Source organism: Stegastes partitus, unplaced genomic scaffold (genome assembly GCF_000690725.1).
Source record: "Stegastes partitus isolate 25-593 unplaced genomic scaffold, Stegastes_partitus-1.0.2 Scaffold1302, whole genome shotgun sequence".
Taxonomy (NCBI): Eukaryota; Metazoa; Chordata; class Actinopteri; family Pomacentridae; genus Stegastes; species Stegastes partitus.
Genome location: NW_007579033.1, coordinates 113,944 through 141,187, shown reverse-complemented (window position 1 = coordinate 141,187; position 27,244 = coordinate 113,944). Strand labels below are relative to the sequence as shown.

The window sequence follows — 27,244 nt, the reverse complement described above, 5'->3', positions numbered from 1 at the left end:
GGTGGTAGGATTCTCTGACACCAAGCACCGCAAAAAGTCTCCAATGACGGGTTTGCCCGCTCAGCTTGACCATTAGACTGGGGGTGGAAACTGGAGGTCAGGCTGACTGTGGTTCTTGCTTCTTTGAGAGAGGACTGCTCTGACACCAGTATCTGAGGCGTCCACTTCCACGACAAACTGTTATCAAAATTTTATCAGAACATCCTCTAGGGGACGACGAACTATAATTACAAACAAACTTACCGCAAAGAATACAAATCAAATACTAGAACTACTAATTGAGTAGATGAGAGATTGACAAACTACAATACTGGATGCAAGGGTTGTGGAGCTGGAGGAGACGGAAGTGGACCAGATGACTTCAACGGAGGGACACGAGGATATGGAGAGCTGGAGCCAGAAGAATCCAATGGAGAGGAGTTGGGGATGAGAAGTGGACCTCAAAGGCAGCAAGCGTGGTGAAAACTGGAGCACAGGAAAGTAGAGTTAGGAGCAGAATCAAAACAATGAGCAGAGCAGAGTGAGCACAAACTAACTTGGGTTTTACTACGATTCGGCATCGACTTGTGGCTTGCTGGCGTCTTATATGGTGAGTGCAGGTCTGATGAGTCAATGGCAAGCCACGCCTCGCCGCAGCTGGGGCAATCGGCTGATTGCCAATTCAAAACACCTGGTCCCTCGTCACTCCGGCATGTTGTATCACACAGAAAAAGTGCTCCACTAGGTGGAGCCAAAAGCAGAGGTCATGTCAGCACCAGCACCAGCTGGCTAATTTAGCCGATTTAGCTGATGCGATATAGCAGCTTTCTGCACTCCTAGTGAAGCTAATGAAGGAGCAGGCAAAGGCATGTGGCAGGGCTGTGGTCTCCTCTGTGATGGTGAGAAGCCTCCTCTGGTTATCACAGTGGTTTGAACCAGGCATGCGCCAGCAAGCCTGTGGAGAGCATAGATCAAAGGCAACACAAACCGTGCCACCCTAGTTGGCTTTAATGGCTCCAGGTGAACTTCCAGTCTGTTTGGGGGTGGCATAACTAGATGCAGTCAGTCAGGAGCTCCTGACCTCATCCCCTCATTTACAGCAGCCCATGTGTAGGTCAGTTCCTGTATATATGAAACAGGTATGGTCAAGAGAACTCAAAAAACCTATAATACAAATGTAACCTTTGATCTATTTCAGTAACAATTATTCTAGCTTCTAGCCTCTTATATTTAGTCTTATAGAGGAGCTCATACATTTTATACTTGACCATTAGTTCAATAGTCATGAGATTAATTACTCAGCCTGCCAATACTTATGTATAAAGTTTGGTGTAGCTCCACCTGTGGTGTGGGAGAATTTAGTATAATTTGAATAAAATAGTTGTCACTTTGAAAGACCACTTGACTAATATTAATAAATTAACACATGAGTTTGTGTATTTGCATTGGAATCAAGAGACAGTACATAAATTAGTTTTACATCTTTTCTATAAAATCAAATCTGAAGTTTCAAGGCTGGATTAACTCAGTTCAGTTGTATTTTTTCTTCATACCTCCTCCTTTACACCTCCTCCTGTGGAGCCAATCCTGTCCACACAGGGATTATTTATGAACTAGTTATGAAATTGGTCAGGTCATGAACTGAAATTTATCAGTTAGTAGAACACTAACTTTTCTACATAAAACTTGACTGACTTAATGTGACACCAAAATGCACGGACAGATCCTTCCATAGCTGGACTTTGCCACCAACAAAATCTTGTAAGCCAAAAACATAAATTGACTTTGTTTACCTTTGTTCTCCCACTTAGTTTCTGACATTGTCACTGGTAAGAAGAGAATTTTTGCCCCATAAATACATGAATCGCCTTACAGTTTAACACAACATTATCTTTAGCCCATTGTCTGTTTTTAAACATGCTGCACTTTAGTCCCATGTGGAATTTTTAAAGAACATAATTTATCTTGGCAAGTGATTCAAATATCATATCAGAGCATTGTTAGCTGCAGAGAAGTTCCTGTGCTTGTGGCTGTTCTTCTGTCACTGCAGCTCTCCTCAGGAGACACGTTACTAATGAGTCGCAGCCATGTGCCAAACATGTTCAGCTTAACATCAGCCACAGCTTGTAAACCCATTAACCCTGCCACTTGTGCTGCTCTGTTTTTTTTAGATGGAGTCTCATTTTCTACAGTGACAAGCACTGAGAAACAAAACTCTGGCAGAATGTAGTCCAAGACCAGTCCAGCTGGGAAACACAAGGGTCTCTACAACATATTCCACACTTTTACTCGGCTTTTCTTAATTTCCTTTTTCTTTCTTCTTCATCTCTCGCTGTCTTCACCAGAGAAAAATTTGCTCTGCCTTGTGGGAGTTCAGTACTGTACGGTCCACTTCCTGACCCCAGGTCAGTGGGTCTAAAACTGACTGTAATGTGAGCTGGCTGTGAGGCTGCAGGGTGGAGGTTCTACTGCAGCAGCAGTTCAGCTCAGTGTGCTGCTGCTTCATTTGCTCTGCCTGTAGAGATCCAGTGAGCCTGGATCAAACCCATTCACATTCAGTATGTGACAGGTGAGGTGTGCAGTTGCTCTGCAGGTAACTCTGGACCTGTGCCAGAAAGCCAACCCCAAATAGCTAATCCCTGTCAAATCAAACCCAGTGGTTCTGATAAAAGGAGAGGCTAAAACACATTGTCACTGACTGCTGTCACACAGATTTTCTCTCCTTGTTATTATACATCATTTACCAACACCGTAATCTGAAATACACCAGAGCTTTGCTATTAGGAGATATTTATATGCTACCGTTAAAATAAACCGGTAACTTCACATTGTGAAATGTTGAACTGCACTAAACTGGAGAAATAGGTTAAAGTTAGAATAATTTTACACTTTCATTCTGTTCTTCACTGAGTATTTCAACTTTGTGAATGCCTTTATTGTTTTTGAGATTTTTTCTGTTCAGCAAGAAGTGATACATTGAGTATTTCCAGCAGTGCTTTGTTTGAATCAGCAGAAAATTAAGAGAGATAAACTCCCAAAAACTTGTAACGTGCGTTACACCTTTTTATATTCTACACTATGTTTTTGTAACAGACAGAGTTTTTTAGTGTTGCTTTTTTGCTTCTGCTTTTTTACCAAAACAAAAAATAATGAAAATTGTTAGATGCAGCATACGGGCTAGCAGAAGCATATCTTAAAAGTTTCTGTGCATTATATTTCAGATTTCCAGCTCACATCCTCCAACTTTATTCCAGCCATTTAATTCACAATGGTATTTGTTCTTTATCTGGCATAAAAGTACGGCAACTCTTTGAAAGCTGAGGAAGCTCTTTGAACTCTTCCTTTTTTTTCTCTTTATTAAAAAGACCCCATTAACGCCACAGCTCCATCATGGCAAAACACCCAGAGAGAGGAGATAAACCCTCCTGCATGTCTCCGTGTTGATGGGGTGATGCAGGGCGACATCTGGTCCTGCTTCTGGCTTGTTGGCAGTGAGAGCTGTTGATTTATTAAAACCTTTTCCTCATCACTTTGTGTCCGTTCCAGTGGAACAGCCTGGGACTTAGAGCAGAGTTAAAAGTGGTCTCTGGTGTTAAATGAAGCCTGCCTTCATTCTCCATGGTGGAACTAGATTTTAGCCTGAGCAACTTTAGTCAACAAATTCCTAGAATGTGCTATAGAGACAAGCTGTTTATTTGACCAAGCTGGGAAAATGGTGTGCCACCTCACTGCAATATGAGCCAAGTATGCCTGTCCATTAGTTGTTTCCATTCGCTGTGGTTAATAGATAACTCCTCAACCAGCTGCTTTAATGCAGGCCTTCTGAATTTATTCCCAAACTAAAGTGAAGTCGGCAGGGATCCATTAGGGCCATTCTGCATGACACACTTTGATGTTTTAGGGCAGTGAGGGTGATAAGGATTTTGTACATGATAACTTTAACTCTTTTGATGAAAATAAATTATACATTTTTGATTAAAACTATATATATATATATCTCAATATATTAAGGAGGAAAAAAAATATTTGGATGGTATTATGTATTTACAACCAGTAAACACCAGTAAGCTATCAACTACACTAGAAGGCAAACAGCACAACCATGACTAGACATACAGAGAGCTGTCTTTTGGGCAGTATGAGACAGTTATGTTATAAATCATAAAAAAGATAAAGCGTAAGTTGAATTTCTTTGATTATTTTATAATAATGTTTCAAAAAATGACGGCTCTACATGCTATAGATATTTTACTACTTACATGTTTACAACCTCTACAAACTCACTATGTACCTCAACATTAGAAAGATATTTCACCAGGTCTCTCTTTTTGAGCTATGTTGCAATAATTTTATTCCTTATGTTTTATTATGCTCTTAGTTTTTCTAATTAGTGTCCATAATTGCTTCTTATTGCTTTGTGTAAACACAGCCTTTAGTTCGGCTAAATTTTCACAGCATTTTGTTACATGACTGTTGGTTACAATTGATTCAGTCATGGCTACTTGTTTGTGCTAAGAAGTGTAGAATTTCACTTTTTTACAGAACCTGGTAAGAGTTTGTTTTTCCATTTTTAAAAAAATGACATGTAGAATAAAGAAATTTAGATGAAATATCACGATTTTAAGCTTGGATTTGGTCATTTTTTCTGACAAAACGGCGCATCACGCATGATTAGTTCAAGGACTGTCAGAAAGATGAAAATCCAGTGATTGTTTACGACTTTACAGTTTCTGGCTCTGATAAATGGTGTAGTTTTGGTAATTTTTTAAAGATGAGATGCCTTTCAAACCCACCAAGGGGCTTTGGGTATCAGATGGTCAAAATAATTAAAAAAAAAGAAAACAGCTCAAATAGTTTGCTAAAAGTAATAAATCTTCCTTAGTGCAGTTAAAATCTCCTTGAATAGCTGCATGAATGCAAACTTGACCAAAGCCACATACATTGACAAATCAAAAAAAATGAATGTCCACTTTAATAGTCTTAGATACCATCTAGTTCATAATCTGTTCAACAGAACACATAGGATCATGTGTGATTTTGATAACGGCTTACTCAAGGACTCTTTTGAGAAGGTCACAGCGGACAAAAAACACAAGCTGGTCAAGCAGAATGATCATGGTGGAAAGGGTACAGAGTACCTGGACACCAGTGAAAGTAAATGTTGGATCTTAAAGAATATGAGTTTCGGAATCTGCAGCCCAAAACTGGTGAGGTGTCACCTTTAGAATCCATTCTTTCTGGCTGACAGGAGGGAGAGTGTTACGCAGGTTTCTCTGCTGTAGGTTCAGTCATTGTGAGGTGAACGGGTTCAGAGCAGAGGGGTTTCCAGCAAAGACTGTTTAACAAAGCAGACAGACGACTTAGGGCAACTCTTCCTGGTCTGTCAGTGTCCAAGCAGGGCCCGGGGCAAGTGCTGGATGTCACTGGGACAGAGCGAATCCTGATATTACATTTTTCAATCTGGAATTTCGCTTTGTCTGAAGCGTAAATGCTTTTAAATCGAGACAGCCAGCAGACCACAACAGCAATTTCCTGTTGTCTTTGAGGGGTTCTTTGCCTTTCTTGTCCACTGCCATTTATTACATTATGTAGCTTAAAGCGGGCTGATATCCTCACAAATATGAGACCAGGTAAAGGGGACTCCATTGAATTGTGGGCATTTTTATGACCGCGTTGTCTGGAATAGCTCTGAAGAGGTTTTGACAGTTTATTGGCTCACACAGGGAAACCAGAGCAGGACATTAGGCAAGGGGAAGGTATCTAAATATAGGTTATATATTTTTATTAGAGTCTGACAAGACAAATGAGTATCTAACCACAACTTCAACATCTATATAATCTACACAATCCATTTCTGAGAAGCACAGCAGTATGAGAAATAAGGGTTGGCAAAGACAAGGGCCCCAAGCATCTGTACAAAAATGTTTTATTGTGGTTCTGAAATGAAAATTGAAAAAATATTTTTGGACTGTTCTTTCCTCTACGACACTGCAGAAGAAAGTTGTACAAAGTACGTTATCTGAGACTGGATACCCTGGAAAAATAGCTGAGTCATGGCTGTAGGGAGGGCAATGTTGGTATCAGTCCACTGCTTACGGTTACTGAACAAATATTGGGTACATTGGTATGAAATGATGTATAGGCCCCCAAGGTCCCCAGTGCCCTCATGACCCCGCTGACCCTGAGGTTGACATTTATCATTATTTACTATGTTTTAGTTTGCTAGTCATTCCATATGCATGGATGTAAGTTCCTGATAAGATGAATAGTTATTAATTTGGTCATCTGCAGACTTTTTATCTAATGCCACCAGCAGGTATATCATATCTTCTTGAAGGATTAGTGCTGTATTTTGCACAGACATTCATGGTTTACACAAGATATATTTTAAGAACTTTGACAAGCACCCCACTTTTCCCATACCCCCGAAGTGGGTAACATTTGGGTTTTTTTTGTGAAAAATCTCCCGAACTGTTGGATAGATTTCCATGAAATTTAGTACTTCTGTTCAGGCTCCCTTTTGTAAACCTCTGACTTTGGATCTTTCATCATCAACAGGTCAAAGTTTGAAGATGTTCAGTACTTCTGTTTATGACCAAAAAGCTGTAAAACTACTGAGTCCTATCAGCTTTGATTGTACTATGTGTTTAATGTTAGTGCATATTATTGTTTGCAATAGCATGCTAACAGACTAAATGAAGATGATAAACATTATCATGTTTACTTTGCCAATGAAAATAACTATACTTTTTTATTACATTTATTTCACTCGGGGTTCTATGGAATGAAAACACATTCTGGACCTCAGTTTTTATCCATTTTACAGCTTGTTTATGACAGTGAGCATTGCTTACCTTACTGCTCCTGGCCTGACACTGAAAAGCAAACGAAGCCTCTCCAGTCTGAGTTTTAACTAGTGGCAGTACGGTTATGATTAATTCTGTTAGGGTAGCACAGTGTTTGTTTTCGGAGCTTCATAACCCTCATCATATGGGGAAACCTGAGAGTGTAGAGCACTCTGCCAGCATGGGGTGAGATGAGGATTCAGAGTGTAAAGACAAAGCAGGAAAACCAGCAACAATCCTGAAACCTGACACAATGGTCTCTCGTTACTCACGAAAAAAAAAAAAGCAGACGACAAAAACATTCAAACTCCAGCTGCACTATTTTTTCCCACAAGTTTCACTTGACCTACCTGCAGAACTGAGAAAAACAACATTGTCTGTACATCTTCTGTCACATGTGCTGGCTTGTCTTTTACCTGTTTTTTTCAACTGTGATATTATTTTTCATTCCTACCAAAACATGTCACTCACTTCTGCCTTCGTCATCTTCACTACATCTTGCACAACAATCAGGAAAGGCTTCACTAACATGAAGCCAACGGGCTGGTGTCACACTGCCCTACATTTCTGGTAACATTCACTGCGTCCAAAAGAGTTTGTCTTGTGGTTTGTGGATAATTTTGAGATACGGTTTGTAAACTTTACAGCTTGCCATGCTTGTGCCCCTGCAGACCTCTGTGTACAAAATGTTACAGCACATAAACTAAAGTGCACTGATTCAACTGACAAAGTTTAAATTGTCAGAGGACAGCACTACCAGATCCATGTTTAATGTTACGAGAAAACTGTTGGTTGGTAGTCAGAAAACTCTGACTTTATTCGATAATACTTTAACTCCTTGGTAGCTTAACTTGGACTTTTTGAGCCATTTGACATCTGAGGTCTCTGATAGCTCTCTAAATACACATAAAGAAATGACAATCAGGGCTGCAAGGTGGATCGGTGGTTAGCACTGTTGCCTCGCAGCAAGACGGTTGCCAGTTCACGTTGTGGTTAGGACACCGTGATCTTTCTCTGTGAAGTTTGCATGTTCTCTCCGTGCAGCGTGGGTTCTCTCCGGGTTCTCCGGCTTGCTTCCACACAGTCAAAAAACATGTTGAGGTTAATTGTTGTTTCTAAATTGTCCATAGGTGTGAATGTGAGTGTGCTTGGTTGTCTGTCTCTAAGTGTAGCCCTGTGATAGACTGGCGACCTGTCCAGGGTGTCCCCGAAGTCAGCTGGGATAGGCTCCAGCCCCCCCGCGATCCTAGTGAGGATTAAGTGGTGTATAGATAATGGAAGGATGAATGGATGGATGAAATGAAAATTAGACAGCAGCATACAAAAAAGAGGCCAGGAAAAAGTCAGTCAGTCCAGAATTTATAGCAGTGGGGAACATAAAAATTTCACAGTGGTAATGGGCTGTAAAATTGGTATACAAGTGCAGAATGAATTATCATTAAAAAAAAAAAAAAAGTTTTCTAGGAAATATACACACTCTTTTGTTTTCGGTGTTTAAGTGACGGATAGCATAAGGCATGTCATATAGAACCATCTAAACATGGAACTGGATTTAATGATGACTTTAAAGAAATTGTTTATTTGACATTGCACAATAACCCTCGTTGCTTAATCGTTTTAATGGGGTAGTGATGCTTTGATCTGCACAGAAATATACCCTCTATGAAGTCTAGATGCTGGTGTTGTGGAGCAGGGGTGAAGAATGAAGATTTGAATGAATATGATGTGGAGCAGGACAACTGATGAGTTTATTGGAAAGACACATGGACACTGGTTCTGGCGGAGGTGAATGTGGTGGAGGAGAGTTGTATCGATCTGGCACTGAGATGAGAGCAGAGAGGAATGGTTTTAAAAGCCAGGAATGATTGGCTCTGAGAGGGGCTGTGGCGAAGTCTGATTGGCTTAATAGACGGAGGAACGCCCTCAGTCCACGCAGGAAGAGAGAGAAAAAGAATGTAAACGGATAGTATAACCGTGAGATAGTCTTCCTGATTAAATCTCACTAAGCTTCTTTTGTGTACTCATGTCCTCTGTCACTGTAACTGTTTTTTCACCAATTTTGTGCTTGCAATATCTTAAGGTTTGCATTCTGGCTGTAAGAAGCATTTGTGGAGCAGTTTTTCTCCAAACTTTATTCAGCTCTGTTCCTCGTTGCTGAATCCCCAAAAAAATGAGTCCTGCAATGCTGTTACTATTTTCAGGATTGCCTTAAATGTGTCCCATGCATCTTAACTTAAGATCTGCTGCAGCACATCACAGCGGTATTTACCCTTAGACTCACAGAAGACTGCTGACCAAGGACTGAGCAAACACTGCAGATGTTTCCTGTGGTCACAGTTTTAGCTCTACTAAAGCTACTACGATACTCATTCTGGTTAAAAATAATGTGAGACTAAAAATCTGCAAATCTGAGCAGGATTCCAACATGGTAATATGGGATGTACTGTATGTATACAAACACAGATATGTGTCATTCACTTGATAAGCTAAATAAAGTTGAATAATGTTATTGTGGTTCCAATGGGGTTTTTTTTTTAATGTATTAAACTACAAATTATAGTATTACACAAAATATATTATTTTGGATATAAAATTAGATAAAATAATAACAGATTTTATCGTTATTCCTTATTAGTTACTCCAAACAGAATCTTTTTTGCAAACTTAATTTCTGGAGTGTTGCTCGCGTGATTATACTGTTTGTTGCCGGGATTGTTTTTAGTAACATTTAAGGAAGTTATATGTGATGGTATAGGTAGATGCTGTCTCCATGATGTGTAAATATATCAGACCAAAATGTTTTTCTGATAAATATGCGATACTGCTGCTTCTTTTGCAGTTTTGAGTCATTGTACACTTACCATTATAAAGCCAAGTAGAGTCTTTGTAGGTTTTACGAAACATTGTTTTCTATACGGTGACAAAAGTGGAAGCAAACACAATCTACAACATGATGAACAGTCAAGATAACAAAAAGGAAACTCATGACACGTGCAAGGCTTTGATGACTGGTTGCCTAATCAAACTACTTGTACAGTGTGTGTGTTTGTGTATCTATGAGTGAATGTGTGCTTGAAAACAAGAGCAGCAATGTTCAGTTATTGCAACATCAGTCTTTGCTTTGTGTTCAGCGACAATCTTAGCAGGATGTTCTTAAGAGTTTTCTGTTTTGAAATGATAATCACCGACAGATTGCCTCATTCATTCATCCTCTGTGGCTTCCTCTCTCTCTCTGTCTCCTGCAGCATGGGTGGGCTCCCTTTCCATGGGGATGATCTTCTTCTGTTCTCCCATCGTCAGCATCTTCACCGACATGCTCGGCTGCAGAGTTACCGCAGTTGGTGGCGCTGCTGTTGGCCTTGTCGGCCTCCTGGCCAGCTCCTTTGTTTCGTAAGGAATCACATAAGTTCATCATGGCATCACTGCATATGTAACACCTACTTTTACAAATTCACTTGGGATATTGAGTAACTTCAGTCAATCCTCAGATTTAGCTAATGGTCATAGTTTATATTAAAGATCAGGAGCAATTTTTCTTTATTTGTATTTCTGTTTGGATAGGTATTATTTCAACCACTTTTGCATTTGGCATTCAGCCTACATTTGCACTAATCCCTTTTCATTTTAAAACAGATTTTTAGAAAGAGCACAATCTCCTCCCTGACATGTGCATTAGCTCAGTTTTAGAAATAATCTCCATTCATACTAAGATGCCTGAAATCGCACGTGACATGAACATTCATGTGCACTGGGCACGTAAGCACTAGTGTAGACATTAAGCAGAGGAGGAACAGCAATGGCAAAAAGTAAGACCAGAGATTTCCTTAATCTACACAAAAGCTGCTACTATAGACAACAATACTGGCAACACCTGCAGCCTAAATCCTTATCTATATTGAACAAACCACTGGTACTCTAGGCATATGTCTTGCGATAGAAGCATGATATAAACCAGGAAATGAATGTAGTGACGATTCAAACCAGTGACAAAGTAAATATGGGAGTCATTGTCATTTCCGTGGAGTTTTTTTAGATTTCTTTCTGAACACTTTAAATCGTCCTGTCCATGTTTTCCTACAAGTTGACATTCAACAATCATTCTTGACATTGAAAACAGTGGTTTCCAATGTCCTTTTAGTAGCTGTTTTTGAGCTTTTTATTGTATCACCCTCTTCAGTGGAGTTGCCCATTTGTCACATTTAATCCAGCTTTTACCAGATGTCCTTAAAGTGCTGAGAGGACTCGAAATTCCATGAGTGGCAAAACTCAATCTGCTGACGGGTGTATAAAAGTTAATGATTGCTTGCTAACACCATAACATATCCGTCATCATATACTGTATAACATTGTCATAGTCTAAGTCCTAATAGTCCATACACAAAGCATCTGTTACTGTTTCACACATGATGTACAAATAAATCTGGGTTCAAACCTGTTATTACACTTGTACATGACCTGATATAGTATGTTATGTAGTATTAAAAGGAGGAGTTGTAGTTACTGATAAAAACCCAAAAAATAGATCTATCGATATATCTCCTTATAGCTACATTATGTTTACCCTTATTTTCAAGGGGTTGAAGTAAAGTCATCACAGCCAAAGTGAAATTCTATACTTGGGAAACACTTACTTGGGAAACAAGTACTTGGGAAACACGGAGCCTAATTTGTGGAGTTAAGCTGATCTCACTAAACAAAGCATATTCCTTACATTTTATCATGACTCTGTGGGTAAGAGGCTCTGCACTAACACTCTGCTGTTAATAATTTCCTAGAATCACATTCTGGTCGACACGTGAGGAAACACTCACACAAGCATATGGAAAAGTCTGATTCCAACAAAGCAGCAAGTGCGCTGCTCTCACGCTGTTATCACTTTAAAGTGCACTAAAGAAATAAAACACTTGAATTACTGCTTATCAAGTGACTGCCAGTTTCAAAATTGCTGAGCAGGTTGATCGACAAGTCCAAATAGGACTTTGAAACTCACATGGAAGCACTGCTCTGTGTATATTTGAACCTTAAATGCAAGAAATGAACAATTTTTGGTTTCTTAAATACACTATTTGGCGTAAGTTCAGAGACTTTGAGGAGAAAATTTTCCAACAGTCGTGCCAAGGCGTCGTGCCTGAACAGTATTAAAGATTTGTCAATTCATCTCAGAGCTATGGTAACAATGGAACAACCTGCTCTGTGTTGTTCAAGTTTTATTTGCTCAGGAAGGATCACAGAGATCCACAACTATTGCACAAGACAAACCTCAGAACAAATGACGTAGGACATCACAACAGCACAGTCACACAAAGCAGTCATCACTCACACAGACACACTAATTAATACATTCACACGTGTTATTAGAAATGTCGCTAATTAGAACTCCTCTTGCCACTAGAGGCTGTTTTTCACTGCAGGAACTTGCGGCCTTTGTTTTTTTAGGGCACCACAAACATTTATGTGTTTTGAACGCAAGAACCACCCCTTTAGAACAGCTGTTGTTATTATATTTTCTGAATATGCAACAATGCCCAGGTTAGGCAAGGGTTCGCAAGGGTCTGCTATAGTCCAAGTGATGTAAATTTTATCATCTCCTCAAGTCAACCAAGGTTTGCATGGGTTCCTCCAAGTACAAGCCAAACTGCAGCTTTGAATACATGGATACAACCGATTGTGCATGTAGAGAAAGAAGTCCTTCTAGAAATAGAAATCTCTAGAACTAGAATACTAGACTATAAATAGCTAGAACTATGCCTCTGTGGTGTCCATAGCTGCCCAGAAACTATAATTTGGGCCAAAGAACTAACAGTAGCCAACTGTTTTCTGGGAGATGTCTTTTTTTGTCCTTGAAACAAGACTAATGTAATTTCTGCATCAAAAGGCTGTACGGTGATGTATCGTGTTCTTTTCTTTCCTCATAGGTCCCTGGGCGTCATGTACTTCACCTATGGCATTGTGTTCGCATGTGGCTGCTCTTTTGCCTACCAGCCCAGCCTGGTCATCCTGGGCCACTATTTCAAGAAGCGTCTGGGTCTGGTGAACGGCATCGTGACGGCAGGAAGCAGCATCTTCACCATGACCCTGCCCTTCGTGCTGTCAGGCCTGCTAGAACGAGTGGGCCTTCACAACACCATGCGTGTCCTCTGCATCCTCATGTTTGTGCTGATGCTGGCTGGCTTCACCTACAGGCCCCTGCTGCCCGTGAAACCCGTTAGCTCCCAAACAGGAGGCTCACGCATAAGACAGATTTTTAACGTCAACATCTGGAAGTCTTGGGGATATCGCATTTGGGCATTCGGCATCCCTGCAGCCCTCTATGGCTACTTTGTGCCTTATGTTCACCTGGTAAGTTTGTGTTTTCTACCGTTTTCATGCATCTTCTGTCTAAATCATATTGATTACACCGACTTGCATAAGTACTGTGTGTTTATGTGCTGTTTGTGTTGCTGAGTAATCCACCTCTCCCCCAGCCAAAGGTCAAATAAATGTCAAATAGCAACACGTAAATGCCAAGAGCAGAACTCTGTGGTGTGATTTCCAAGTATTCCAGTCCTATGTTCTAGATTTGTTTATTGGCAAGAGAGAGGAATAAAGGTGAGAGGTTAGCTCGGGAGCATCAACAACACACTTATCCAAACACATGCCTGCAGTATGAGTTATAGTAATGTGAAAGGTGAGAGGAAGGGAAGTTGAAACTGCAGCCAGACATTTCCAGACATTCAGTGATGGTACAGAGTGTCTCTGACTCTTAGCCCTTCAATATTTAGGGAAATGTAGCCAACAACGTTACCGCCGCAGACGAGGAAGGTCTAAGTAAGGTGAAAGCACAGGAAGAACTTGTTCTTTTATGTAAGGAGCAATACAAAATGAGACTCATTTCAAGTTGGCTGGAAAAACACTTAATTTGAGCTAATTTCCAGAGCTCCTTCATATATACTGTAATCGAATCTGCTGTCTTTTTAAAATCTTACTGGCATATGATTTTTATTTTGTTGGTTGAGTTTAAAAATGTCTTTTCCAGACAAATTTTCCTGGACCCAGTGTCAGCCTGATAACTTTATAAATGTTGGATTCACTAGCACCATGGATAACTGTTATGAGACAGACCTTTGCCCTGCATTTAGAAACACTGAACACAAAACTTAAACGGTTTCACATCAAAAATCTGTTTAGTGCCACTCATGAAGCTTTGCAGCATATGAAATGAGCTCTCCCATTTGTCATGTAGTTGTGAATATTTTTTAAATTTTCTATCCAATAGAATATTGCAAAGCTGAATTTTTGAAAATATTTTGGAACATACATTGCTTGCATACATATTTGGTACCTCATTTTGCATTACAACTAAGCCTCTACCAAACATGAAAGTGCCAGTAACTGCAATTTCTTAAACGGCCACTTGAAGTTGGCTTAAAAAAGTGTGTACATCCCCTTAGACCTTCGTGGTAAAATGTCTAACTTTACAGCAGAAATAAACATAGTTACAGCTTGGTTATGCTCACTATACCTAATTGTCTTGTCCATGACAACTGTATGGGAGATTGATTTTTATAGAACTCACCTGTTTGAAATGTATTACAGCTTAAGGGTCTATTAAGGGAAAGACTCGCCACTTAAACAATCGTGAATAGAATTCTGTGAGAGCATTATAACAAAATGAGACGTTTCCTGCCAAACCAGGAAACATCCAGCCAGTCATGTTTTTGCACTCATGGAAGCGCGGCATTATAAACCTGTCTTTCAAATTTGCAGTTATGGCTCTCTTTCTGTTCATTTAGATAGGGGGAAAAACTGTCCACGGGCGTTACCAAGATGGCTGCCAAGCTGCACAACATGCCTATCACAACTTTGACAGAAATATTGCAACAAATGATTAAATAAAATCAGTCTGCATGGTTAGAAATTACCAGAGGTAGCTGATTTTGTAGTTTGGGTGGCCTGACCCTCTAAAAGTTTACATTCAGGAGATGTTTACCACCTCTTAAAATCCTGGATCCAAAGGAGGACACTCTTGTGTTCAGAACTCAAACTGTACGCCACAGCAGCTTCCTGATTACCGCACAGCAGCACATGTCCACGTGAGATACTTCAGCTGTGTGGTCCTGGTGAATGTAGCCAAATATGAGAGGAAGGCTCAATCTACAGCTCTCGTTTCAGTCACGACACAGTCTTGTAAACAGGTATTGCTTTCCCTGAATCAGGTTTTATTTCAACTTTAGGATGGGAAACTATGACTTTGGAGAAAACATCTTCTTGGGAGGGCTGCAGAGGAGAGAGGCTGGATATTTTGGACAGACTCGGGAGGTGACTGTTTATTTGGACACGGTGACTCTGTTATTGGAGCCTGTCCCGGGGATCCCAGCCTGTGTTTTCCCAACACTTCTCCTGTGTCTGCTACTCAGACTGGGTCACCACAGGGGCTCGACTGCAGCCTCAGCACCACCCTTGGCCTTATAGCCCCAGCACCCGTGCCTCCCTAGACAAAGTGCTCCCCACCCTGCACTTAAATCCAGGCTCCAGCCTTGTGACACTGCATGGGAAGGAGGAAAAAACATAGGTCAAACAGCACATTGTTGAGCCTTTCAGGAAGGGAGTCTTATCAGGCCCTCAAAACTCCTCCATACTTTTCTGTCTGGTTCTGTGCTGGTGTGTGCACAAGTGTGTGCTTCCCTGAACAAAATGCTGAGTGCAGCTTTTTACAGGAGCACTGCTGCAGCTCTGTGTCTGTTTTTCCTCTTACCAAATCAAGCTGCACGTATCTGAAGACTGTAAAAGGGTAAAGTCCAATTTGAGACACCCACACGCTTTTCCACATATGGTTGATTTGAGAAAAGTCACTGGCCTTCATGTGTTTGTTCTGTAACCGGGTTGATAAAAGGTGTGTCAGTGTATTGCTAAGGACAGAAGGGTGAAGGAATCTAAATGTGTGCTTTTGCAAAATCAACCAACAAACTCAAAAAGAGCACATTTGAAAGTCTGATTGTATCATCTAGACTGATAATTCACGTTGCTGAATCAGTGCATCTGAATCATCAAGGATTCCCGTTAGCAGCATACAAAATTTACTTTTCTCTATAAAGCTGTGCCTGCTTTTAAAATGAGCTGGTTTCAGTGTGTTTAATGAGGAGCACCTGCAGGGCTGTGGTGCGTGGGCTAGAGGAGGGCTGGATGTTTAATGACCATTAAACAGCCAAGAGGAGAAGGTGGTTTGGTGCAGTGTGGGGCTCTGAGAGGGAAAATCCTCCCTAAAATACTGTTGCAGCAGAGTTTAAGAGTGCATTTCAATTAACGTGTTGTATTTTGTAATTTACTGCAATAGCTTGTTACTCTGTAGTTAACTGCATGCAGCATGTCGTCTTAATTCCTCTATAATTAGCTATAACTTTACACAGCACACATTTTGACATGTCACAGATGAAGCAGCACAGGTTTTGATAATAACTTCATTGCTGGTTCTATCGCGCTTAAATGGAATTCAGCAGTCATTAATGTTATTAATCACACCTGTGCTTGACAAGTCAAAGTGAGTGCTGTGGGGAAGTCTGTAGGGGAAAAAGCAATCCCATTGAAAGACTAAGGCCTTACAGGGGTGTATTTAAAACCGGTTTTAACTCCTTTGCTCTCAAAAAATCTTTTTCCACATGAAAAAACACAATTGAAGTGCTGTCAAGAGCCGAAACGACAGATGGTCATGTAACCCTAAGCCTAAAGCCATGTTAGCCAATAGAGAAAAAAAACTTTGACCGGCTCCAGTAGGCTACCAACAATACCAGCGCTTTGGTTTCTTAATAAAGTGGAAGAGTAACTGTTCATTTATGTGTAATTATTTAAAAAGCGTTGTTAGCATGACACGTCCACCAATACTCAACATTTCATCATGTAAACAAAAAACATGTACAAACTCTGACATCACAAGCCAAAAACACTTAAACACTGCAAGCAGATGTTCTGAATATCTTCACCTTGGAAGGAGGTTTCCAAAAGCTCAGTTTCAATGACCCAAAACTGCATTTACATGTGGACTAAATGGCAAAAGGCATTGAAATAGTGTGGACAGGGAGTGTGACCAGATCCTGACATATTTCATCTCGTTCCTCCGTGTCATAGACCTCAATGTAGACTGTGGGTATATACATGCTATTTTCATGTTGTGTTCTTTTCACCTTCTGCTATCTGCATGTTACTGTTTTAAAAAACCTTTTCGCTCCCTTCACGTTGCAACACACACACATCCTAGCTTCTTGACTGTTCTTTCAGTTAATTAGCCATTTTAATGACAGCGCTAACCTGCTTGCTTTTCACGCTTTTTGTAATACCAAGCTGGAATATTAAGTCTCAACTTTTTCCCTCAGAATACTGTCAGGGTTTTGTTTTTTTTGTCTATGTTGCTACTAACCTCCCGACCTTAAGTTAATCAACTAATCATGCTAGATGCAGAAAGTTGCAGGTTGTGGGTCAAAGGCATTATGAAAAATGTAGGAAGTGACTGATTTTAGCAATAGTGCACAGGTTAGATTGTTGTTACAAGTTGAGCTTGTTTGTGTGTGTTTGTGTATTTTGTGGGGTTATGATGTTCTATCCCGACAGGCTACCTGCCAGACTGAGAGTTACATCACATGAGCTAGTGTACCTGAAACGTGATCACAGACACATACACTTGTCCAAAAAGTAAACACTCTGCTGCAATCTTTGGTTCTCTTTAATGCAGCCATGATAAGCCATAGTTTTTACCTCAAATAAATATTTGTATCTAATTTTCAATCACAGGTTTTTGCCCATCACTCAGGGGATTGGTGGATAAATTGCTTCATGTATTATCATCTTAGTTAGTGTATAGGGATGCGAGGGTACAGTGGAGCCAGTGAAAGACTTATTGTAGACAAGTATTGATCAGTCTGTATTTACGTACCAAAGCTCCATGATAAACAGTAGCCTGATACAGGATGGGGCAGGGTTAGTGTAAGCACGGTTTTATCTATATGACCATCTCATTTCATTAAAGACAGAGGAGGAGCACAGTTGCACTTTGTTTTGTGTTCTTTTTATTTGTAGTGAGTAAACACGTGATACAGCACCAGCCTGCAACATAGCAGGAAGCCTCGAATACATAACAGACATAATTGATGTAGCGTGTGAATGAGTCAGAGAGGGAACGTCTTCTTGTGTCTGCCTCAAACATCCAGTAACAGCTACCAAGTCCATCACTGACCAAGGCATTATATTTTATAGGTCCTCCTCATATCTGTCAGATAATCTAATAGTGTGGCATCACAGCGGTGAGGCTGTCTATCTGATAAATCTCACTGAATTGTCAGACATCATTGTGGGGTAGTAGATATGTGATGTTCCTGCTTGTTTTCTGTGCTCAGTCATTTCTTAAATGTTCGCTGTTATTTTGCGTCTTTGCTACATGGTCATCTTGACCTGTGGCAGCTGGCTGAAGCAGAGTTACACCATCAACAAACTGCATAAAGAATCATCCATCTCTTTCTAGATTGAAAAAAAAGAAGTGATGTGAGGTAGTAAATTATATATCTGAACAAAGTCTTATGAGTGGTGAAATTTTAACCTTGTGAACCTAAAAAGGTACTGACGAGTTTGACAGGGCATATTATCAGGGAGAACATGCAAACTCCACGCAGAAAGATCCCGGTGCCCTCACCAAGATGTGAACCAGTGACCTTCTTGCTGCAAGGCAACAGTGCTACCAACTGCTCCACCTTGCAGCCCTAGCACTAACCAGATTCTGTAAAATAAATTAATAAATACAAACTGTTCTGCACTTGTCAGCACAACTGAGAAGCCGTGACTGACTCACCTGTGACCAACAGTCACATGACAAAAAATTTGGCAACTTATCAGATGAACTGCAGACTGTGTTTGCACAGAGCAGAGAGGACATGATAAGAGAGGCTGAGAGCAAAACATACTTGATCAATTGAATCAGTGCGGCATGGCACAAAAAGAATATACAGAGGAGTATGTTGCCTGCAAGTTTTTGTAGGATGCATTCAGCATGGTGAAATATCTTTCTGTAGTTGATGTGCAGAGTAGTGTGGAAAATGACGAGTTTGTAGAGAGTTTAACAATGTAAATTAGCTTAGCCCATCTGTAGGTAACACCTGTAGACACTTGGTGAAATGTTGTACATGTTGATCACAGTTACTTTTTAGTGATTTATGGCATTCTAACTGTGTTCTACTAAACCTAAGACATTTTTGAAATCTCTACTTCTGGTCACAGTTTCCATTGAGGTGCAAGACTTCCTTTATTCAGTTTTTACCTACAGCCACTTAGGAGGTATCTGAATAACACTGATTAACTGCTCACTGCTTTATAACTATTCATGGTAGTGATAAGCTAAAAGGGAGTGGTGTGTTTATCATGTGAACCTTTCAAACAGAACTTTACCAGACACATCTGGCTTCTCAGTAAGAAACTCCTCCCCAGGGTCAGCCTTGATTCAGAGTCCTTATCATCAGTTACTCTGCTGATGCATGAACGTGTACATACACTGAGCCTCCAGTTGTCACGCCTGCAGCAGTACTTCGCTGAGCTGAGCACTCCTGAATACAGAGCATGTTGCTGTTGCATTCTGAGAAAGGCGATAAGTCATCCAGAGGTCTTTGGAGATGGATGTGTGTCCTGCAGATGGAATTGGGTGTGATCATTGGGGTTGTAAAGGCAGCAGACAGACAGGCCCTTTGAGCAGCACTGCTGCAGCCCGCCTGGAGGTAGAAATAGCTGGCTGAGCTCCACAAAGCAGCCCCTTTTTCTCTCTAGCTCTCAAACTCGGGGCCTCCCAGATTGGTGCTTTGGGAAAGGGGGGATGTTGCCACAGAAAATCTGCAAAGCTGAATTCTGTGCTGCTTTTCCCCAAGTCTGAAGTGGAAACTAGCATTTACTGGCAACAACAACAACAAAAGATAAATGAGAAATGGGGAAATTCGGACAAGGGTGGATAAGGTTGCTGATAAGTAGCAGGCTGTGATGTGGTAACAGCACCTAACTCATACATGAAAAATGGCTGTTACAGTTGTGATCAGGGAGTTACCTCTCTGTTTGGAAAACTGGACGTGTGAAATTGCTTATTTGTCCTCAATACTGCCAAAAGCATCACTTTTGATCACACCCAGATTTCTGCAAAAGTATGCACAATGTGGACCCATTCCATGCATCCTCAGCACAAATAGTAGACTTCCTCCTTTTTTCACAGCAGTGTGCGTCTGGAGCTGAATAGTTTCCTTCTAATAAACTGCTGTTGTTGTAATAATAACTTGCTTGATAAAAAGAAAGTGCAGCACTCCTTGTAGATCTCTTTAAAGCTCTTGATACTGCAAATTGTTGTTTTCTTATTTACACTTTATGAGTCCCACAAGAATCCAGATTAGGCCCCCTCCGGTTTATAGATAATACTATGTTAAAAATGTAAAATGTCCATGTTTGTGCTGACTTCTCCATCTTGTATACCAGCAGCTCTACCTCAGTCCTTCTCCAGGTCTTCTTTTGGTGGCCTCCACACCACTTAATTAAAGCTTGTTTAAAACTCTGAAAATGCAAGATGTTAGATCTTAACAAGAGCACAGAACTTTACATTGCTATCTTGATCTCAAAAGAAACTTAATTGTTGAAGTAAAGAATTATATGTACGTGGTCAGATTGTCTGAAAAACTGTTCTTTCTAAAATCTAAAAACGCTTCTTTCAAAAACTCCTATAAAGTTTTAAGACTTGTAGAATTCACTGTACAGTCTACATTGGATTATGGAGATGTCGTTTATACTCGTGCTGCTGCTGCTACCCTTAAATCACTGAAACCACTTTCACACTTACCATGCAAGTTAAATTTAAAGTGCAGTGGTCATCCCTAACATTTTGAAGGCTCTATTGTCCAGGTTGCTTTAACACCCAAGATCCCTTGGTGAACTGAAAGTGAGAAGCCGTGACATCAATCAGGGTTGCAATGCTTACTTCCTCTAGTTCCTTTAATCTCTGAACTGGGGAAGACTGGTTTACAGTTTTATGCACTTTATGGCTGAAAGGAGCTGCAAAATGAGTCAACTGTGTTCATCTGTTTCATTTATTGTCCACAGATGAATCACGTGGAGGAGCGTTTTGGAGCAGACACTAACAAAGAGATTCTGCTCATGTGCATCGGCATCACGTCATGTTTTGGCCGACTCATCTTCGGCAGAGTGGCAGACTACATTACGGGAGTCAACAAAATTTACCTGCAGGTATGTGTGTGGCCGTGACGGTTAAATATCCAGACTTGCATATGAAAGCAGAAGCTCTGACCACTGAAAACTCTCTGAAACAGCATTTGAATAATCATATGATGATCATGCTACACTAAAAAGTGTCACATTTAAACCAGAGTAAGATGATAAAAGTCTTATTATGAAAGGTCTTTAAATTTGGAGAAAAAGTTTAAACAGTACATAAATATTTTATTATCTTTACATGTTCATATGTATGCATTTAGAAAAGAAACTCTTTTTGGAAATAAAAGCTGGCAAAATTCACAACATAGATCAGTGCATTAAACATTTTTAGATTTTGCTCATTTTAAATATTGTTTTGCATCCGGTATTGGATCCATGTTGATACTGTGGTTGGTTTAAAACCCTTTTCTGGCCCTAACACACATTCCTTATATCTTAGCATTACCTTTTAATAGTAGAGCTTTTAAAAAGAATAACATTTGATCTTAAAAATTGTGCAGATACCCAGGGACGTTGCGATAGCTCACTTGGTTGAGCTGGTGTCCCATATACAGGGGCTAAAGCCCATGACGCAGTGGTAGTGAGTTGGAATCCAGCTTATGACACTTTGCTGCAGGTCCTTCCCCCATTCTTCTCCCCCACTTTCCTGCCCTCCTCTTCACTATACTATCAAATAAAGGCACGAAAGGCCAAAAAAAAAAAAAAAGGAAAAAAAATAAATTGTGCAGATACCCCATAAACCTCTTGACTTCATATAGATTTGTAAATGATCAAGCTGACAAAAACAATGTCACTCTTCCTTCTAGGTGACTTCCTTCTTCATCATCGGCCTCATGTCCATGATGATCCCCCTGTGTTACATCTTTGGCGGACTGATTGCTGTGTGCCTGCTCATGGGGCTGTTCGATGGCTGCTTCATCTGCATCATGGCCCCCATCGCCTTCGAGCTGGTCGGTCCCAACGACGTGTCCCAGGCCATTGGCTGCTTGCTGGGCCTGATGTCTGTGCCCATGGTTGTGGGGCCTCCAATTGCAGGTAAAGCAGGAATAACCCAAATATTGTGTTCATGCTCAATCTGACCGTAAATATATGATAAATGCTCGCATCATTCTGGTTGCTGACCATTTTAAAGTTGAATAAAACATGGCGGGTTAGTCGGTTTGAAGCTTTTTTTTGTGGCATCTTAAGCTGTTCACTGTTTCCCTGCTCCAGAGATGCTGTTATGTAACTGACCCTGACCTCTGACACATCTGTCAAAATTGTCAGGTTTGTTTTTTTTGCAGCAGGGCAGTAGAGATAGACAGGAAATGTGGGGGTAGAGGGCAGGGGAATGACAAAGAATGTGTGCCCATGTTCTTTGGGTCTAACAGCTATCAGTTCACCTGATTTTTAAATCATATCTCGTTTTTTGTAGTACAATCTGTCTTTCTGTTATTATTCCGACTTTCTTTAAAGCGGCTCTGCGGTTGCTGATTAAAACCCGTAAAAACGTATATCTACGTTATGAAGATATATATTTTTCCATTAAAAATAAAGTCTTCCTGTTATGCTCTCATTGGTACACAGCAGCTTCACAGTGGAAAGCTCAGCTCAGATGTTAAGAGCTAATTTAGCTCACAATGTGTATTCCAGAATATATAAACACAATATGCACATGTTAACAAAGTCAAAAAAAACTAATGTTCACTGGAGGGAGTGTTTAATCATTTACAGCATTGTTGCAGCAGTAAATATTTGATGTTACATCTGCAATATAAATACATCATCTCTGTTTATATATCATGTCTCTGGTATTTCTTTTATTATGTCTCTTTAAGCGGAAGATGCAGTTTTAAAATGAAACAAATCCAATAAGGTCTTGACCTCTGTCCTCTGATTCTGTAAATATATTGACTCTTGCTGTCTTTGTGCAGCATTCTTGTAAATGTCAGAGTTTCTTCCAGAGATTCAAAGGAGACTAATCCTTTTCACACACAGACGTTTCCTGATCATTTGCCCCATCTAGTGTTTATTATACCCCTGTGTCAGTCCTGAATTTGCACAGTGTAAATTACAAACACACCATAGTGTATATCATAGCTGTTTACAGTGAGAGTTGTTTACATACTACAGGGACAAGGAAAGTGGATGAACTTTTGACAATGGGGTGCAAGTGACCGAACAGGTTGTTCAGCCTCATAGGTTTATAGGTTTCCCATGATCAGTATCAGTAACATAGTAACATGGGCAGCTGCTCATGTGAGCGTCACATGCTTCTATTGCCTGAAAGTAAAGAATTCTTTTTTCTTAGAAAGACCTACAGTGTTTGACTATTCATTGAACTTGTTGGGATCTTCCCCTCCAGGAGGGTCAGAGGTCGCAGTCAGCGACAGAAAACAAAGTGTTGCTCAAGCAGCCTCTCTAAGGAAAAACGTACAGATTCGTAGCTTGAACTTTCCTCCAGCTGAACCAGTGATTTCATATGGAAATGTTCACGTGCATAGAGAAACCATATTACTGACAAAATTGACTAATGCAGGAAATTGACGATGTGCACTGCATTTCATAAACCTGATTAGTGTAAATCAACATTTGCGTGCAGCTGGTCAGTGATCAGCTGTGACTGGCTAATTTAAACTACAGACATTATAGATTTTGTCTGTCTATCAGCTCAAATCTGTACATCTTCCTGAAATGTATTTTTATTGGAAAGCCGTTTCTTAAATGTTACCTCTGTAACCTTTGAAAAATTTAGCATTTGTAGCTATTTACTGTTTGTTTTACTGTCAGCCAATCCGCTATATAAATAAAGTTGTTGTTATTATCATTATAGAGACAACTTTGCATGAGGTTCAGCTTTAGTCAGACTGAATTTAATCATTTTTAATTCAGGAAGGTGTCAATACTTGTAATAATGTTTGCTGTGATAGTGAATCTTTGCCTTTCTGGACACTCATGCTTGTGTTAAACTGGCAGTAAACCAGCTACGTAAGGATATGTAACAGCTTTGAATGAAACCTGTTGGATTGGAGACCCTCAGCTGTCTCAGAAGGGTGTCCCTGCAGATAGTTTTGTTTGTTATTGGTCCTCGGGCTTCAATAAGGTCAGGTTGTGATTGTCAAAGCCTCAGGCTGCACCACAACCGATAAAGTGTGACTTCATTGTCATACAGCACCTGCTTCTCCTGATGTTCACATGCTGCATCAAAGGGGTTTAAATAAACTTTAACTTCATCTGCGCTTATTTAGGACCGCAGTTTAGAGCTGCCATGAATGACTTTTTGTCAACTATTTCACCAGTTTGTTGATTAATCTAAGCTGTTAATTACTGTTAAGAGCAAAATGACCATTTCATTTAAGTTCACTGTATTTTGACTAACTGTATGTCACTGTAAAATACAGTGTAGTACAAAACGCAAACAAAGCTTTATATATTAAGGAGAGTAGAGTTAAACTGCAAACAACTCCACATTGTTGTTCATTGTTATTCATGATAATAATAAATAAAAAACAAGGTTTGTTATGTAAGTCAGTAGTGCAACCCAAAAAAAAGTTTGTATTACACCCCATAACAAATTGAAAAAGTTAGGCCTGTGTCATCAAGTACAACATGAACATGGTAGATATATTAGAAGCACACAGCAGCTGAAGCAACTGCTTTTCTCTTTATTGTGTAATTTCTCTTTGACTTTCATAGAAGCTTCAAATTCTGTAAAATAAAGCGGAATTCACTGTCACCTTTAACTCATGGGTGTGATGAGTTTCGCAACGTTGCGGTTCTAAAATCAGCAGTTTAGTCGTACAGAGCAACAGCTTGGAAGTGACTTCTGGTCCACGTGTAGTGCTAAGTCTTGTGTCGTAATTGTTCCATTGTGTGATCATGGAAACGGATAAATACATAATTTACAACAGTTTTATTGGGAACTCGGCTGAATTAAATTACAGTTTATGTGAGCGCAGAGAGCAGGAGAGAAGATAACAGGTTAGAGCACTCCTTTGCTGTTGAAGCCTTGGTTTTTCGGAAACTTTTATACTAAACTGAATCGAAGTCAGCTGTTTAAAACTGTAGAGCTAAATGACAAGAAACTACTTGGTACATTAGTGGCAGCAAGTAAAAGAGTCATCATGAGTTTGTGATTAAAAGTAGAATCACCCACCATTGAGGAATAGATTGTCATTGTACACAAGGTTTACATAATGGAAAGATTGTCATTTCCCCTGAGAATGTATAAAGGCAAGTTTAATCAGATCTGGACTAAATGGACTGAGTATGTAAAATGAATATGGTCTGATATGACCTGAACCTACCTGTAATTAGATACAACCGCCTCTCTTTATCTGTTTTTCTTTCCTGCATGATACAAAGACAATTACAAAAACTTAGCTCCCCAGTTACACTGTTCTTATGTAATACCAAAAGAGTGAATTAAAAAATGAACATTTTTATAATGTCGAAAATATTTTGACTTCATGCATGGAGGATCGTTAATGTTGTAAATACGATATGTAATGGAAACTGTGATAACTTACTTTTTCAAATGAAAGAAAAAGAAATTAACAAAGAAATAAATAAAAACTGTAGCTCTGATTATTGCTGACCACTGGCTGCAGCAAAAACGACTGATGTCATGACAGCAACTAAGAGTGATGTAAAAATCCTTTAAAATTCAAAAAGAAAATGTACGTTTAAGAGAATTGACATCAGCCTCATTGATTATGCCGACAAATGGTGGAACCCCTATATCAGTCGGAGTCATAACGACTTTGTCTCTGGTTGCAGGTTACCTGAGGGACACACTGGGCAGCTACGACGTGGCCTTCTACCTGGCAGGTGTCCCTCCGATCATCGGCGGTGCTCTGCTGTGTCTGATTCCTTGGGTGGAGGCCAAACGCAAGAGGGCGGAGAACAAGGAGACCCTGAGGACGGAGCAGGACGTCACCCAGAAGATGATAGAGAGCGAGAAGGCTGTGGTAGAATCACACAACAAAACCGGAGAGTCCGTCCTCTAAGTCTCCTCCTGAGCAAACTGAAAAAGAGACACATGGAGTCAGACTGAGGCTGCTGCTGACCGGCAGTATTAAGATACTGTGTGTGTGTGTGTGTGTGTGTGTGTGTGTGTGTGAGTGAGTGTGGTGTGTGTTAAGATTGTAACGGCTGCATTCAGTAGGAGAAAATGCCAAAGTGTTGAAACATATCAGAGTCATAGGCTGAAGTACAGTTGAACATGAATGTGATCCTGAAGAACTACGCATCAGACTGAACTGCTCCTACAGCCGGCAAACTTGAGATTTAAAATGAAAATGAGGAAAACTGCACATTTCATTTTTGTCACAAGGGGAAGCATGCTGTTCTTACTATGAACGCAGCGTGAAAGCTGCAGATTCAGTCTTTAGCCAGCGTCTCAACTATCAGCCTGCATTCTTGGTAGCTGTGTGGGCTTGTTATTCTTTACAGTCAGTTTTCAACACTACCGTATAGTTTTAGATGTGCAAATGTGACATAAATAGAACATATATTGGCTTATACAAGAAAGGAGACCAGTAATGTGTAGGAGCAAACTGGTCTTCTAAAGATTTCTCTTTTTAAACCCTCCGTCTTTATTTCTTCCGGTGTGCATTCACACTGGACTCCGTTCTCAGTCTTGAGGCATGCTATAGTTGTAAATACGGAGGTAATCTATTCATAGTGTTTTAAAGGGACATACAGCAACGATCACTTCAGAGAAGTGTCTTGAGAAGTTTGAGGTTTTTGGAAGTTTGACACTCTGGGATCTATCTGTAAAAGGTGCGCGAACAATTTAAGGGACGCAGCTCTCGGATGCACAATGAATTACAAACTGTCAGAAATGCAACATCTCAAGACGAGCAGCTCCGTCATCGAGGCTGGACCCAGGACATCTTTAACAGGATGGACTCCAGGCTTACCGCGCTGCTGTATGCACCATGAAAGCACATTATAAACTGGAGTAACAGAGACCTGAAGGGGACACCTGTGTTATTATCCACTCTGACATCTTATCGTGTCCCTGAGTTAGACTTTGCTTGCTTCAGTTTCTGCTACATGGTGTATAATTTTAACATTACAACTATTGAAGTCCTGTTAACTTGTTCCAACAGTGGGGAGCGGGAGCCATTTTTCCCTGCGGCCCCGTCATGAGTTAATCTGGTACTGTGACTTGATTCATGCAAAGAGGCTGCTTTTAATGAAACTGTGCATCTGGAAAA

At 40.2% G+C, this 27,244-nt stretch overlaps 1 protein-coding gene across 1 annotated transcript in view; it reads left to right on the top strand.

Moving 5' to 3' along the window:
• Positions 1-27,244, top strand: part of slc16a10 (solute carrier family 16 member 10) — a 43,250-nt gene extending 16,006 nt beyond the window's left edge. The window contains exons 2-6 of the mRNA XM_008298290.1: positions 10,070-10,214; positions 12,740-13,163; positions 20,910-21,053; positions 21,848-22,076; positions 25,800-27,244. Of these exons, the coding sequence (XP_008296512.1) occupies positions 10,070-10,214; positions 12,740-13,163; positions 20,910-21,053; positions 21,848-22,076; positions 25,800-26,029 (1,172 nt within the window). The 3' untranslated portion in view covers positions 26,030-27,244. The remainder of the gene's footprint in view (positions 1-10,069; positions 10,215-12,739; positions 13,164-20,909; positions 21,054-21,847; positions 22,077-25,799) is intronic.